The 15,240-nt window shown below is 48.3% G+C and overlaps 1 protein-coding gene across 1 annotated transcript in view; it reads left to right on the top strand.

The window, feature by feature from the left end:
• Positions 1-15,240, top strand: part of afg1lb (AFG1 like ATPase b) — a 127,025-nt gene that overhangs the window by 30,129 nt on the left and 81,656 nt on the right. The window contains exons 5-6 of the mRNA XM_055634930.1: positions 3,686-3,787; positions 9,121-9,251. Of these exons, the coding sequence (XP_055490905.1) occupies positions 3,686-3,787; positions 9,121-9,251 (233 nt within the window). The remainder of the gene's footprint in view (positions 1-3,685; positions 3,788-9,120; positions 9,252-15,240) is intronic.

Below are 15,240 nucleotides of genomic sequence, written 5' to 3'. Positions count from 1 at the left end.
ACTCACTTCTCCTTGGCATCAGCTCCACCTACATCAAGCGACTCCAACTGGTCCAGAACGCAGCCGCCTGACTCATCACCCACACCAAATCCTGGCATCACATCACTCCAGTCCTCAAACAACTGGCTTCCCATCTCCCACCGGATCACCTACAAAATCCTGGTCCTCACCTACAAAGCCCTCCACCATCTGGCCCCCCCATATCTCACTGACCTCCTCTCCCCCTACCAACCCTCACGGTCCCTCAGATCCACATCAGCCGGTCTTCTCTCCATCCACAAGTCCAACCTCTGCAGTTTTGGGGACAGAACCTCCTCCAGGGCAGCTCCCAGGCTCTGGAACTCCCTCCCCCAACTGATCCGCAATTTAGTGTCCCTCACCATCTTCCAGTCCCGCCTCAAGACCCATCTCTTCACCTCTGCCTATCCTTAGCCCCACGTCCCCCTCCCTTTTCATCTGTGCATTAATTGCCTCATACTGTGTTTTGAATTGAATTCTGTCTTTAATTTGTGTACTAGTCATGTCTCTACTATTTATTTCATTCCCCTTTCATGTTTTTCCTCTACTTGCTAAATTTTTGTAAGGTGTCCTTGAGACTCTTGAAAGGCGCCCATAAATAAAATTTATTATTATTATTGTTATTATTATTATTTTTTTGTTTTGTTTTTTTGTTTTTGAAAAAAACGAATAAAAAGATTTTAAAAGAAAGAAAGAAAGTTCCTAAGTGATAGAAGCAGAATTAGGCCATTTGGCCCATTGAGTCTTCTCAGCCATTCAATCATAACTGATCTACAGTACCTCTCCCTCTCAACCCCATTCTCCTGCCTTCTCCCCATAATCCCTGTACTAAATAAGAATCTCTGCCTTAAACATACCCACTGACTTGGTCTCCACAGCCGTCTGTGGCAATGAATTCCACAGATTCACCACCCTCTGACCAAAGAAATTCCTCCTCTCCGTTCGAAAGGTGCATTCTGAGGCTGTGCCCTCTGGACCTAGACTCTCCCACGAGTAGAAACATCCTCTCCACATCCACTCTATCCAGGCCTTTCACTATTCGGTAAGTTTCAATGAAGCTCCCTCCCTCACCCTTCTGAACTGCAGCGAGGACAGGCCAAGTGCTGTCAAACGTTCATCGTATGTTAACCCACTCATTCCTGGGATCATTCTGATAAACCTCCTCTGGTTCCCCTGCAACGGCGCCACATCCGTCCTCAGATATGGGGTTAGCATGGACTCGATGGGCTGAAAGACACCCACTTCCATGCTGCATCACTCTAGCACTATTTATAGACAGGCTACAAATGGAGCAATATCTTCAATCTGGGGCAGTAAACTTTAGCCAGAGAGGGTGGTGAATCTGCGGAATTCATTGCCTCAGACGGCTGTGGAGGCCAAGTCAATGGATATTTTATTATGAGATGGATAGATTCTTGATTAGTGCGAGTGTCAGAGGTTTTGGCGAGAAGGCAGGAGAATGGGGTTAGGTGGGAGAGATAGATCAGCCATGATTGAATGGTGGAGTAGACCTGATGGGCCGAATGGCCTAATTCTGCTCCTATCACTTGTACTTATGAAACTACATGCATCAGAAAGGGTGGCAGACATAAGAATATTCCTCCAATTAGAGTTGGAACTAAAAAGAAAGATAAGGAGACAACATTGAAGGTTCTTTATCTGAATGTACACCGCATTCATAACAAGGCAGATACATTAATGGCACAAGTAACAGCTTCCACCATTGAAGGGGGAGCAACAGGAGTCACTGCCCGACAGCATCAGAGACCCATACCTCCCTGGCCACACGCTCATTCCATTCCCGCTATCGGGAAGGAAGATGGTTCAGGAGACTGAAAACTGCAACAGGATTTTTTATTTATTGAGCTCATTTTGTTTGTTTATTATATTACCTATTGAGGACTGTGTTTGTCAAACCTATAGGATCTCCTGGATGCCAACCATTCCAACTCCCCTTCCCATTCCCACACTGACCTTTCTGTCCTGGGCCTCCTCCATTGTCAGAGTGAAGTCTCACGTGAACTGGAGGAGCAGCACCTCGTATTCCACTTGGGCGGTTTACACCCCAGCGGTATGAAGTTTGAATTCCCTTATTTTAAGCAACTTCTACTTGCCCTGTACTGAGGCAGGTGTAGATGGGGCATGTTGGTTGGCGTGGGCAAGTTTGGTTCAGTCTAGTTTATTGTCACGTGTACCGAGGTACAGTGAAAAGCTTTTGTTTAGTTTAGTTTAGAGATTCGGCGCGGAAACAGGCCCACTGGCCCACCGAGACCTCACCAACCAGCGATCCCCACACATTAACACTACCCTACCCTCACGATGGACAATTTACATTTATACTGAGCCTATTAACCTACAAACCTGTATGTCTTTGGAGTGTGGGAGGAAACCGTAGATCTCGGAGTAAAACCCACGCGATCACGGGGAGAACGCACAGACAGCACCCGTAGTGAGGATTGAACCCGCGTCTCTGGCGCTGAAAGCACCGTAAAGGGCCTGTCCTGCCTTCATGACCTAATTCACGACTTTTTTTACTTGTGGACATTTTTCATCAGGCCAGAAAAACGCCTCGACCTACTTGATGCCACGAGTACCTACGACTAGCATCACGACCTACCTACGACCTGGTGACGGCCATGCTGCGAGTACGAGTCAAGGGCAAACTCGGCAGAGGTCGTGAATTAGGTCGTGAAAATGGGACAGGCCATTAAGGCAGCAACTCTACCGCTGCACCACTGTGCTGGGTGCTGTCTAGTCAGCACGAAGACAAAACATGATTCCCATCGAGCCATTCCCAGTGTACAGATATGATGATAAGGGAATAACATTTAGTGCAAGGTCAAGCCAGCAAAGTCCGATCAAGGATAGTCTGATGGTCGCCAATGAGGTAGATAGTAGTTCAGAACGTTGGGTGGTAGGGCCTGTTCAACGCAGTATGACTCTAGGGCTTGTACGTCTACAGCCCGGGATCCCTCGTGGGGGACCCGGGGGAAGAAGAAGCTGTCACCGCCGGCCTGCGGCCAACTTCTACCGCGGGGCCGGCATGGACTCACCATCACCCCTGGAGGGGAGCTTCGACCTGCCGGCCCTGCAGACTGCAGTGCTTCTTGCTGTGGCGCGGCGGGAACCTTAAATCTTCGACCGCCGGCCTGCGGCCTACACCAACCTGAAGCCGCGGTCTCTGGTTGGGAAGAGCCGATCCTGGACTCACCTTGACTTTGACTTTGTCCCTTACCATCTGGACGCCCGCAGCAACGGCTGTGGAGGGTGGAGGTCCCGACCACGGGGGAAAATGGAGGAGGTCTGACCAAGCTCTGTGCCTTCCACCACAGTGATGAATGCTGTGGTGGATGTTTGTGTTACATTTTTATTGTGGTTGTGTGTTCTTTATTATTGTACCGCTGCTGACAACCCGACCCTGGTTGTGTGGCAAGTAAAATTCTTTCTATCTATCTATCTATCTATCTATCTATCTATCTATCTATCTATCTATCTATCTATCTATCTATCTATCTATTGTCACATCTACACTATAAATCTTTATCGTCATATTTCAGCTGAAAATATGAGGTTACTTTAAGGTGTTTTTTTTTAAATGAAGTAAAGATATGAAACAATGTCGTCTAGGTCTTTATACAATGTAAGATGTCACCCTCGATCTTCACAGGTACTGGGAAAACCATGGTGATGGACTTATTCTATTCTCATGCAGCAGTTAAGAAGAAGAGCCGAGTACATTTTCACGGTTTCATGCTTGATGTCCATAAAAGTAAGATTTTTTTTTCATATTTTGAACATAGTTTAGACAGTTGACAATAGACAATAGGTGCAGGAGTAGGCGATTCGGCCCTTCGTGCCAGCACCGCCATTCAATGTGATCATGGCTGATCATCCCCAATCAGTACCCCGTTCCTGCCTTCTCCCCATATCCCCTGACTCCGCTATCTTTAAGAGCCCTATCTAGCTCTCTTTTGAAAGCATCCAGAGAACCGGCCTCCACCGCCCTCTGCGGCAGAGAATTCCACAGACTCACCACTCTCTGTGAGGAAAAAAGTGTTTCCTCGTCACCGTTCTAAATGGCTTGCCCCTTATTCTGAAACTAGTTTAGGGATGCTGCATGGAAACGGGCCCTCTGGCCATGCTGACCATCGATCGCCCGTTCACACTAGTTCTATGTTGTCCCTCTGTCTCGCCCACTCCCCGCACACTGGGGACAGTTTTACAGAGGGCCAGTTGACCCACAAACCCGCACGTCTTTGGGATAGAAACATAGAAACATAGAAATTAGGTGCAGGAGTAGGCCATTCGGCCCTTCGAGCCTGCACCGCCATTCAATATGATCATGGCTGATCATCCAACTCAGTATCCCGTACCTGCCTTCTCTCCATACCCCCTGATCCCCTTAGCCACAAGGGCCACATCTAACTCCCTCTTAAATATAGCCAATGAACTGGCCTCAACTACCCTCTGTGGCAGAGAGTTCCAGAGATTCACCACTCTCTTTGGGATGTGGGAGGAAACCGGAGCACCCGGAGGAAACCCACGCGGTCATTGTCTATCTGCAAACCTCAGACTGAATGTAGTGTGGGGGGGGGGGGGGGGGGGGGGGGGGGGGAAGGGGGAGAAAGCTGGAAAAGAGGTGGGAGCAGGATAAAGCTTGGCAAGTGATGGGTGGATATAGGGGGGGGGGGGGGGGGGGGGGGTAATTGATGGAGATGAAAAGGAGTGGTGTGAAATGTGAAGCCAGAATGAGTCATAGAGGAGGGAGGACGAGGAGAGGGTGGAAGGGGAATGTGGGGGGGGGGGGGGGGGGGGGGGGGGGATGGAGAGGGAGAACTAGGTGCATACCCAGATAGGGCAGAGGGAAGAGCAGGGGGGATGTTCCTTAATTTGGAGAAAACAATGTTCCTACCGAAGATAGACACAAGGGGCTGGAGTAACTCAATGGGTCAGGCAGCATCTGTGGAGCATGGGGTCAGGCCCCACACAATCTGGGCCATTATTCCCAAGGATCCTACAGCGAGCAAGACAGATCACTCGACGAAAAAGACGCAGTACGGTCATGGGCAGATTCAGGGGTAATTTTCGGCCCCATTTCCGTAACCGGCTTCCGTCTCCGCACCAAAGATCCCGTAGCGGAGCAAAGATAATAGTGCGGAGACGGAAGCCGGTTACGGAAACATCCTCGTAAAAATAAAAGTTCTTTGGTAGAAATCTTCTCCTCATTTTCATAATTATAATTTACTAACACAAACTGTTCCCCCGAACACCTCCGCTCGGTCCGCAATAACCAAGCTGACCTCCCGGTGGCTCAGCACTTCAACTCCCCCTCCCACTCCGTCTCCGACCTCTCTGTCCTGGGTCTCCTCCATGGCCACAGCGAGCAGCACCGGAAATTGGAGGAACAGCACCTCATATTCCGTTTGGGGAGTCTGCACCCCGGGGGCATGAACATCGAATTCTCCCAATTTTGTTAGTCCTTGCTGTCTCCTCCCCTTCCTCAGCCCCCCTGCTGTCTCCTCCCATCCCCCAGCCTTCGGGCTCCTCCTCCTTTTCCCTTTCTTGTCCCCACCCACCCCCGCCCCCGATCAGTCTGAAGAAGGGTTTCGGCCCGAAACGTTGCCTATTTCCTTCGCTCCATAGATGCTGCTGCACCCGCTGAGTTTCTCCAGCTTTTTTGTGTAACCTTCGATTCTCCAGCATCTGCAGTTCCCTCTTAAACACTGTTCCCCCGCAACGTTGATCACATTGCGGGTCGGGTCGGGTCCGGTTACTGAAAAGGATGAAAAAAAGGCCCACGTTCCGCTCCGTTGCATATTACACGTCAGGCCATTGCATTTAGCAGGAGTGGTCTATCTTGCTCCGCTATAGGAACTTTGGTTATTCCTGCTTGTGACCCTAATCCTGAATTCCACAGCTTTTAAATCGTGTCACAAAGCATTTACACTGTTGGGGTCAGCATCATCACAGGGTGGAAGAGTTAGTGCGGTTCGCTTCACAAATGTAGCCCGCGTTTTAACTTTTGTCCTGGCCTTATTCCCCTTCGTAATTGGTCTGATTGTTTTGTAAACTTTGTCCTGCATTTCCACATTAATCCATCTAGTTTGTCTGGTTTTCTTGTGCCCACTTCCAGCTCACGTCATCAATTGTAAGTTGTTTTAAGAAACAGAATTATCTAGTTTTTTAAATGCATTTTTTATTAGTCACCGGAGCAGAATTAGGCCATTCGGCCCATCGCATCTAGTCTGTCATTCAATCATGGCTAATCTATCTTTCCCTCTCACCTTGAAAGAAACATAGAAAACATAGAAATTAGGTGCAGGAGTAGGCCATTCGGCCCTTCAAGCCTGCACCGCCATTCAATATGATCATGGCTGATCATCCAACTCAGTATCCCGTACCTGCCTTCTCTCCATACCCCCTGATCCCCTTAGCCACAAGGGCCACATCTAACTCCCTGTTAAATATAGCCAATGAACTGGCCTCAACTACCCTCTGTGGCAGAGAGTGCCAGAGATTCACCACTCTCTGTGTGAAAAAAGTTCTTCTCATCTCGTTTTTTTAAAGGTGTCCTTAGCTGTGACCCTTGTCCCTGGACTTCCCCAACAGATCTTCCTGCATCTAGCTGTCAACCCCTATCTTTTTGAAAGTTTCTATAATGATGGGCTGAATGGCCTGATTCTGCTCCTAGAACATGAACTCACGAACATGTCCTGTAGTGTTCTACTGTGATGATAAAAGAGCTGCTCACAAAATGAAATGCGTTGCCTGCTGGCGTAGTAGGCACCAAGGCAAATTCCTTGTATGTGAATACTTGGACAATAAACATACTTACTTACTTATATAGGAGCTGCCAGAGGAGGTAGTTGAGGCAGGGACTATAACACCATTGAAAACCAGGGTTTTACAACTGGGTTCCACCATTTCAGTCCAGAACCAGGGGCCACAGTCTTAGAATAAAGGGGAGGCCATTTAAGACTGAGGTGAGAAAAAAAAAACATTTTCACCCAGAGAGTTGTGAATTTGTGGAATTACCTGCTACAGAGGGCAGTGGAGGCCAAATCACTGGATGGATTTAAGAGAGAGTTAGATGGAGCTCTAGGGGCTAGTGGAGTCAAGGGATATGGGGAGAAGGCAGGCACGGGTTATTGATTGGGGACGATCAGCCATGATTGCTATGAATGGCGGTGCTGGCTTGAAGTGGCGAATGGCCTCCTCCTGCACGTTTTTATTATGTTTCTAGGTTTCTAAAAGACAGTGGGATGGGTACATGGATAGGAAAGGTTTAGATGAACATAGGCCAAGTGCTGGCAATTGGGACTAGTGTAGATGGGGCATCCTGGTTTAGTTTACAGATACAGCGTGGAAACAGGCCCTTCAGCCGAACGAGTGCACTCCGACCAACAGTCCCCGCACAGTATCACTACCCCACACATGCACGCACACACATACACACACACACACACACACACACACACACACACACACACACACACACACACACACACACACACACACACACACACACACACACACACACACACACACACACACAAGGTGGGGGGAAACCGGAGATCTCGGAGAAAACTCACGGCATCACAGGGGGAACGAACAAACGCCGTACAGACAAGCAGCAGTAGTCAGGATCGAACCCGCGACTCTGGCAGCGACTCTACCGCTGGGGTGGGAGATTGCAACCTTCACATGGTCCACCCTGTTTCGACTAATGCAATCAATAGAAACTAAACAATAGACAATAGGTGCAGGAGTAGGCCATTTGGCCCTTCGAGCCAGCACCGCCATTCAATGTGATCATGGCTGATCATCCCCAGTATCCCGTACCTGCCTTCTCTTACCCCTGCCTTTCTCCCCATCTAATCCCCTGAACTGGCCTGCTATTTTTCCAAGACCCTATCTGTGTAGTTCTTCTCCCGGTTGAAAGGCATATCAGAGACCCTGTCCCTCCCCAACATCCACTTCCTCTGAGCCTGCAGAGAATTCCACAGACCCACCACTCCCTGCGAGAGTGTAAACCAAGTCTCCGTTCTAAGACAGTCCTGACTCCCAGGAATCAGTCTGGTGAACCGTGTGGCTCCTGGTCTCTGGACTCCTTCCTCACATCGAGACCAAAACATGTTTCCTGCCTCCAGCGTGGTCCACCCCTTAACAATTTTAGTTGTTTCAAATCCTTTTGCAATGAAATATCCTCTAATCCAGACACTAAACTCCAGAGGTGCGGGAGTAGGCCATTTGGCCCTTCGAGCCAGCACCGCCATTCAATGTGATCACGGCTGATCATCCCCAATCAGTACTCCATCCCTGCCTTCACTCCATACCCCTGACTCCCTATTTTTAATTAGCCCTATCTAGCACTTCTTGAAAGCTACGAACCTGCCTCCTCCGCCCTCTAGCAGAGAATGTCCTTCACCACTCTCTGCGAGGGAAAAACTGCTCCACTAAATGGCTTACTCCCGTAAAGGCTGGTTCTGTCTCAACTCCGGAACATGTTTCCTGCCTCTAGCGTGTCCAAGCCCTTAACAATTTTATTTGTTTCAATGAGATATCCTCTCATCCTTCTAAACTCCAGAGTGTACAAGCCCAGCTGCTCCATTCTCTCAGCATGTGACAGTCCCGCCATCCCGGGAATTAACCTAGTAAACCTACGCTGCACTCCCTCAATAGCAAGAATGTCCTTCCTCAAATTAGGGGACCAAAACTGCACACAATACTCCAGGCGTGGTCTCACTAGGGCTCTGTACAACTGCAGGGTAGGAAACTGCACACAATACTCCAGGCGTGGTCTCACTAGGGCTCTGTACAACTGCAGGGTAGGAAACTGAACACTATCAACCCGACGTGCACACACCAAAGATCAAATCGAACAAGTTGACCTTCAACTCTAGGCTGTGCACGCCATACGCAATGAAGAAGACTCTACCGCTGTGCCACCGTGGTCGGCACGGACAGGTTGGGCCGAAGGGCCTGTTTCCACGATATATGTCTCTGACACTCAGTAAATGCCTGGGTAAAGCACTTTTATTTCAGATATTCCAAGCTATTTCTAGAAACAAGAATAACAATTTTTAAACTCGCTTGTGACAGGAATTCATCGTTTAAAGCAGACCTTGCCAAAGAGGAAGCCTGGTTTAATGGCAAAATCGTACGATCCAATAGCTCCCATCGCCTCAGAAATCAGTGACGAGACATGCCTGCTGTGTTTCGACGAGTTTCAGGTAAATGGAGCATCCCCTTTGCACATATTGATTCTATTAATTGAAAGATGCATCATGGAAACAGGCCCTTCGGCCCATCGAGTCCAACGCCGACCACCGGTCACCCGTTCACACTGGTTCTTTGTTATCCCACTTTCTCATCCACTCCCTGCACACCAGGGGCAATTTGCAGAGGCCAATTCACCTACATGCCTGTGTGTCTTCGGGAAAGATGATATTGAAATAGATTGAAAAAGAAGATGCATTAAGTCATTTAGCGGGTGAAGATTCTGTGAGTTTTTATTCTGTCGAGTTTTTGAATTCATGCATGCGCAAAGTGAACGTTACCAACAACAACAAAGCTACAAACTGTCTTGGTTTCACTGAGGACTTTTGCATTAATATTGTTTTTTAAATTTATTTTCATTTTGTTTATTATGTTATCGATAAGGGTAGCAAGATGCAGCGGTGTTGCTCCCTTACTGCATCAGAGACCCGGGATCGATCCTGACTAGGGGTCCTGTCAGCATGGAGTTTGTACGTTCTCCCTGTGACTGCGTGGGTTTCCCCCCAGGTGCTTCGGTTTCCTCCCACACTCCAAAAACAATAGACAATAGGTGCAAGAGGAGGCCATTCGGCACTTCGAGCCAGCACCGCCATTCAATGTGATCATGGCTGATCATCCCCAATCAGTACCCCGTTCCTGCCTTCTCCCCATATCCCCTGACTCTGCAATTTTTAAGAGCCCTATCTAGCTCTCTCTTGAAAGCATCCAGAGAACCGGCCTCCACCGCCCTCTGAGGCGGAGAATTCCACAGACTCACCACTCTCTGTGGGAAAAAGTGTTTCCTCGTCTCCGTTCTAAATGGCTGACTCCTTATTCTTAAACTGTGGCCCCTGGTTCTGGACTCCCCCAACATCGGCAACATTTTTCCTGCCTCTAGCGTGTCCAAACCATTAACAATTTTACATGTTTCAATGAGATACCCTCTCATCCTTCTAAACTCCACAGTGTACAAGCCCAGCCGCTCCATTCTCTCAGCATATGACAGTCCCGCCATCCCGGGAATTAACCTTGTAAACCTACGCTGCACTCCCTAAATAGCAAGAATTGGTTTCATACAGGTTTGTCGGTGAATTGGCTTGATAAAATTGTAAATTGTCCCTAGTGTGTGTAGGATAGTATCAGTGTACAGGGATCAATGGGATCAACGCAGACACGGTGGGCATGTTTCCGCGCGATATCAATAAACTAAGCTAAACTACTATGTTTACAGACCTGTGTGTAAGAAAGAACTGCAGATGCTGGTTTAAATCGAAGGCAGACACAAAATGCTGGAGTAACTCAGAGGGTGATGCAGCATCGCTGGAGAGAAGGAATGGGCGACGTTTCGGCCTTCTCGCCAGTGATGCTGCCTCACCCACTGAGTTACTTCAGCATTTTATGTTTACAGACCTGTTATTTTCCTGCAGGATTAGTTTAGTTTAGAGATACAGTGCGGAATCAGGCCCTCTGACCAACGATCCCCCCACATTAACACAGTCCCGCACACACTAGGGACAATTTACAATTAAACCAAGCCAATTTACGTACAAACCTGTACGCCTTTGGAGTGTGGGAGGACATCGAAGATCTCGGAGAAAACCCACGCAGGTCACGGGGAGAACGTACAAATTCCGTACAGACAGCGCCCTTAGTCAGGATCGAACCCGGGTCTCGGGCGCTGTGAGGGATTGGTAAGGTAAGAATTTCATTGTTCTGTTTTCTGTACATATGACAATTAAACCCTCTCGATTCTAGATCTGGTTCGCAGAGCCCAGTCTGAAAATTCCTCAGGACTGATCAGGTTTAAATGTAGATGCCTTCATCAGTCAGAGTATTGAGTATTGAAGTTGGGAGGTGATGTTGCAGTTGCATAAGACGTTGGTGAGACCACATTTAGAATATTGTGTTCAGTTCTGGGCACCATGTTATAGCAAAGATGTTGTCAAGCTTGAAATAGTTCCGAGACGATTGACGTGGATGCTGCCAGGACTCGAGGGTCTGAGCTATAGGGAGAGGTTGCGTAGGCTGGGTCTCTATTCCTTGGAGCACAGGAGGATGAGGGGTGATCTTATAGAGGTGTACAAAATCATGAGAGGAATAGACTGGGTAAATGCACAGAGTCTCTTGCCCAGAGTAGAGGAATCGAGAACCAGAGGGCATAGGTTTAAGGTGAAGGGGAAAGATTTAATAAGAACTTGAGGTGTAGCTTTTTTACACAGAGGGTGGTGGGTGTATGGAACGATTGGCTGGATGAGGTAGTTGAGGCAGGGATTATTACAAAATTCTTCTTCTTCTTGCGTATGGTGTGCACAGCCTAAAGTTGTAGAACAACTTGTTCTATTTGATCTTTAGATGGATGAGAGGGAATCTCATTGAAACATATAAGATTGTTAAGGTTACACACAAAAAAGCTGGAGAAACTCAGCGGGTGCAGCAGCATCTATGGAGCGAAGGAAATAGGCAACGTTTCGGGCCGAAACCCTTCTTCAGACTGATCGGGGGCGGGGGTGGGTGGGGACAAGAAAGGGAAAAGGAGGAGGAGCCCGAAGGCTGGGGGATGGGAGGAGACAGCAGGGGGGCTGAGGAAGGGGAGGAGACAGCAAGGACTAACAAAATTGGGAGAATTCGATGTTCATGCCCCCGGGATGCAGACTCCCCAAACGGAATATGAGGTGCTGTTCCTCCAATTTCCGGTGCTGCTCGCTGTGGCCATGGAGGAGACCCAGGACAGAGAGGTCGGAGACGGAGTGGGAGGGGGAGTTGAAGTGCTGAGCCACCGGGAGGTCAGCTTGGTTATTGCGGACCGAGCGGAGGCAGGAAACATGTTACCGATGTTGGGGGCGTCCAGAACCAGGGGCCACAGTTTAAGAATAAGGAGTCAGCCATTTAGAACGGAGACGAGGAAACACTTTTTCTCACAGAGAGTGGCGAGTCTGTGGAATTCTCTGCCTCAGAGGCAGGTTGTCTGGATGCTTTCAAGAGAGAGCTGGATAGGGCTCTTAAAAATAGCGGAGTCAGGGGATATGGGGAGAAGGCAGGAACGGGGTACTGATTGGGGATGATCAGCCATGATCACATTGAACGGCCAAATGGCCTACTCCTGCACCTATTTTCTATGTTTCTAAAAGACCGTGAGATGGATACATGGATAGGAACGGTTTAGATGAACATGGGCCTACTCCTGCACCTATTGTCTATTGTCTATTCACTGCTGGTCTGCAAACCCATGGGAAACAAGGGAAGAGAGGAGCAGAGCATAGTGGGCAGCACGTTGACCAGCGGTTGTCTTGCTGCCTTACACCGCTAAAGACCCGGGTTTGATCCGGACTATGAGTATTGTCTGTACGGAGTTTGCATGTTCTCCCTGTGACCATGTAGGTTTTCTCTGGGTGCTCTGGTTTCCTCCCACACTCCAAAGGCGTGCAGGTTTGTAGGTACATAGTTCATAGGTTCATAAGTGAAAGGAGCAGAATTAGGCCATTCGGCCCATCGTCTAATCTGCCATTAAATCATGGCTGATCTATCTTGCCCTCCGAAACCCATTATCCTGCCTTCTCCCCATAACCCATGTTAGCATTCATAGCAAAAGGATTTGAGTATAGGAGCAGGGAGGTTCTACTGCAGTTGTACAAGGTCTTGGTGAGACCACATCTGGAGTATTGCGTACAGTTTTGGTCTCCTAATCTGAGGAAAGACATTCTTGCCGTAGAGGGAGTACAGAGAAGGTTCACCAGACTGATTCCTGGGATGTCAGGACTTTCATATGAAGAAAGATTGGATAGAATCGGCTTGTACTCGCTAGAATTTAGAAGATTGAGGGGGGATCTTATAGAAACCTACAAAATTCTTAAGGGGCTGGACAGGCTAGATGCAGGAAGATTGTTCCCAATGTTGGAGAAGTCCAGAACAAGGGGTCACAGTTTAAGGATAAGGGGGAAATCTTTTACGGCCGAGATGAGAAAAACATTTTTCACACAGAGAGTGATGAATCTCTGGAACTCCCTGCCACAGAAGGTAGTTGAGGCCAGTTCATTGGCTATAAGAGGGAGTTAGATGTGGCCCTTGTGGCTAAAGGGATCAGGGGGTATGGAGAGAAGGCAGGTACAGGATACTGAGTTGGATGATCAGCCATGATCATATTGAATGGCGGTGCAGGTTCGAAGGGCCGAATGGCCTACTCCTGCACCTATTGTCTATGTTTCTATGTAACCCCTCGTAACAATCAAGAATCTATCTACCTCTGCCTAAAAAATATCTATTGATGGTATCCACGTATTCCAGGTTAATTGGCTTTGGTAAAAAATGTAAATTGTCCTCAGTTTTGTAGGATAGTACTAGAGAGAGTTGTGATTGAATGGAATTCTCTGCCTCAGAGGGCGGTGGAGGCCAATACTCTGGATGCTTTCAAGAGAGAGGTAGATAGGGCTCTTAAAGATAGCGGTGTCAATGGATATGGGGAGAAGGCAGGAACTGGGGTACTAATTGTGGATGATCAGCCATATAACCATATAACAATTACAGCATGGAAACAGGCCATCTCGGCCCTACAAGTCCGTGCCGAACTAGCCGTGATCACATTGAATGGCGGTGCTGGCTCGAAGGGCCAAATGGCCTACTCCTGCACCTATTGTGTATTGTCTAATGTACGGGGTGATCGCTGGTCGACGTCGACACGGTGGGCCGACCAACCTGTTTCCGCACTGTATCTCTAAAACTAAAAATATAAACACAAAATGTGCAGCGATTGATCTGGGCTTTGTCGGCGCTCAGGACTGCGTTAGTGTCAGCAGCTTGGTTTTGCTGAGAAAGCTGGGGAGCAGCATCAAAGGAGAACAGCACCATTGAAAAGAGGGTCAATAAACTCACCAGTTGAAAGGGGATTATAGAAGTCATCTGTTATGCAGTCAGCGCAGCCTCTCCAAGTGTCATTCGACAGCGAGGAAGTAATTGTGACGAGGTTACAGCTCTCTCAAATAAACCTTCGAAGCATTGCCCCACCTGCTGGCTTTAGACTGTCACCAAGTGCTGGAACTTCCAGACATGAAGCATTTAGTTTAGGCAGACACAACATGCTGGAGTAAACATAGAAACATAGAAATTAGGTGCAGGAGTAGGCTATTCGGCCCTTCGAGCCTGCACCGCACCGCCATTCAATATGATCATCCAACTCAGTATCCTGTACCTGCCTTCTCTCCATACCCCCTGATCCCCTTAGCCACAAGGACCACATCTAACTCCCTCTTAAATATAGCCAATGAACTGGCCTCGACTACCCTCTGTGGCAGAGAGTTCCAGAGATTCACCACTCTCTGTGTGAAAAAAGTTCTTCTCATCTCGGTTTTAAAGGATTTCCCCCTTATCCTTAAGCTGTGACCCCTTGTCCTGGACTTCCCCAACATCGGGAGCAATCTTCCTGCATCTAGACTGTCCAACCCCTTAAGAATTTTGTAAGTTTCTATAAGATCCCCTCTCAATCTCCTAAATTCTAGAGAGTATAAACCAAGTCTATCCAGTCTTTCTTCATAAGACAGTCCTGACATCCCAGGAATCAGTCTGGTGAACCTTCTCTGCACTCCCTCTATGGCAATAATGTCCTTCCTCAGATTTGGAGACCAAAACTGTACGCAATTCTCCAGGTGTGGTCTCACCAAGACCCTGTACAACTGCAGTAGAACCTCCCTGCTCCTATACTCAAATCCTTTTGCTATGAATGCAGTAACATCAGTATGATGAGTAACTCAGCGGGTGTGAGGCAGCATCTCTGGAGAGAAGGAATGGGCGACGCTTCTTTGCCCATTCTGAAGAAGGGTCTCCCATTCTTCCTCTGTCTACCTTCGATTTTACCAGCATCTGCAGTTCTTTCTTAAACATTTAGCTGAGTTGAGTTTATTGTCACGTGTACCGAGGTACAGTGAAATGCTTCTGTTGCGTGCTAACCAGTCAGCGGAGACGCAACACATGATT

Source organism: Leucoraja erinacea, chromosome 5, assembly GCF_028641065.1.
Source record: "Leucoraja erinacea ecotype New England chromosome 5, Leri_hhj_1, whole genome shotgun sequence".
In the NCBI taxonomy this organism is placed as follows: domain Eukaryota; kingdom Metazoa; phylum Chordata; class Chondrichthyes; order Rajiformes; family Rajidae; genus Leucoraja; species Leucoraja erinaceus.
This window is presented reverse-complemented; position numbering and strand designations above follow the sequence as displayed.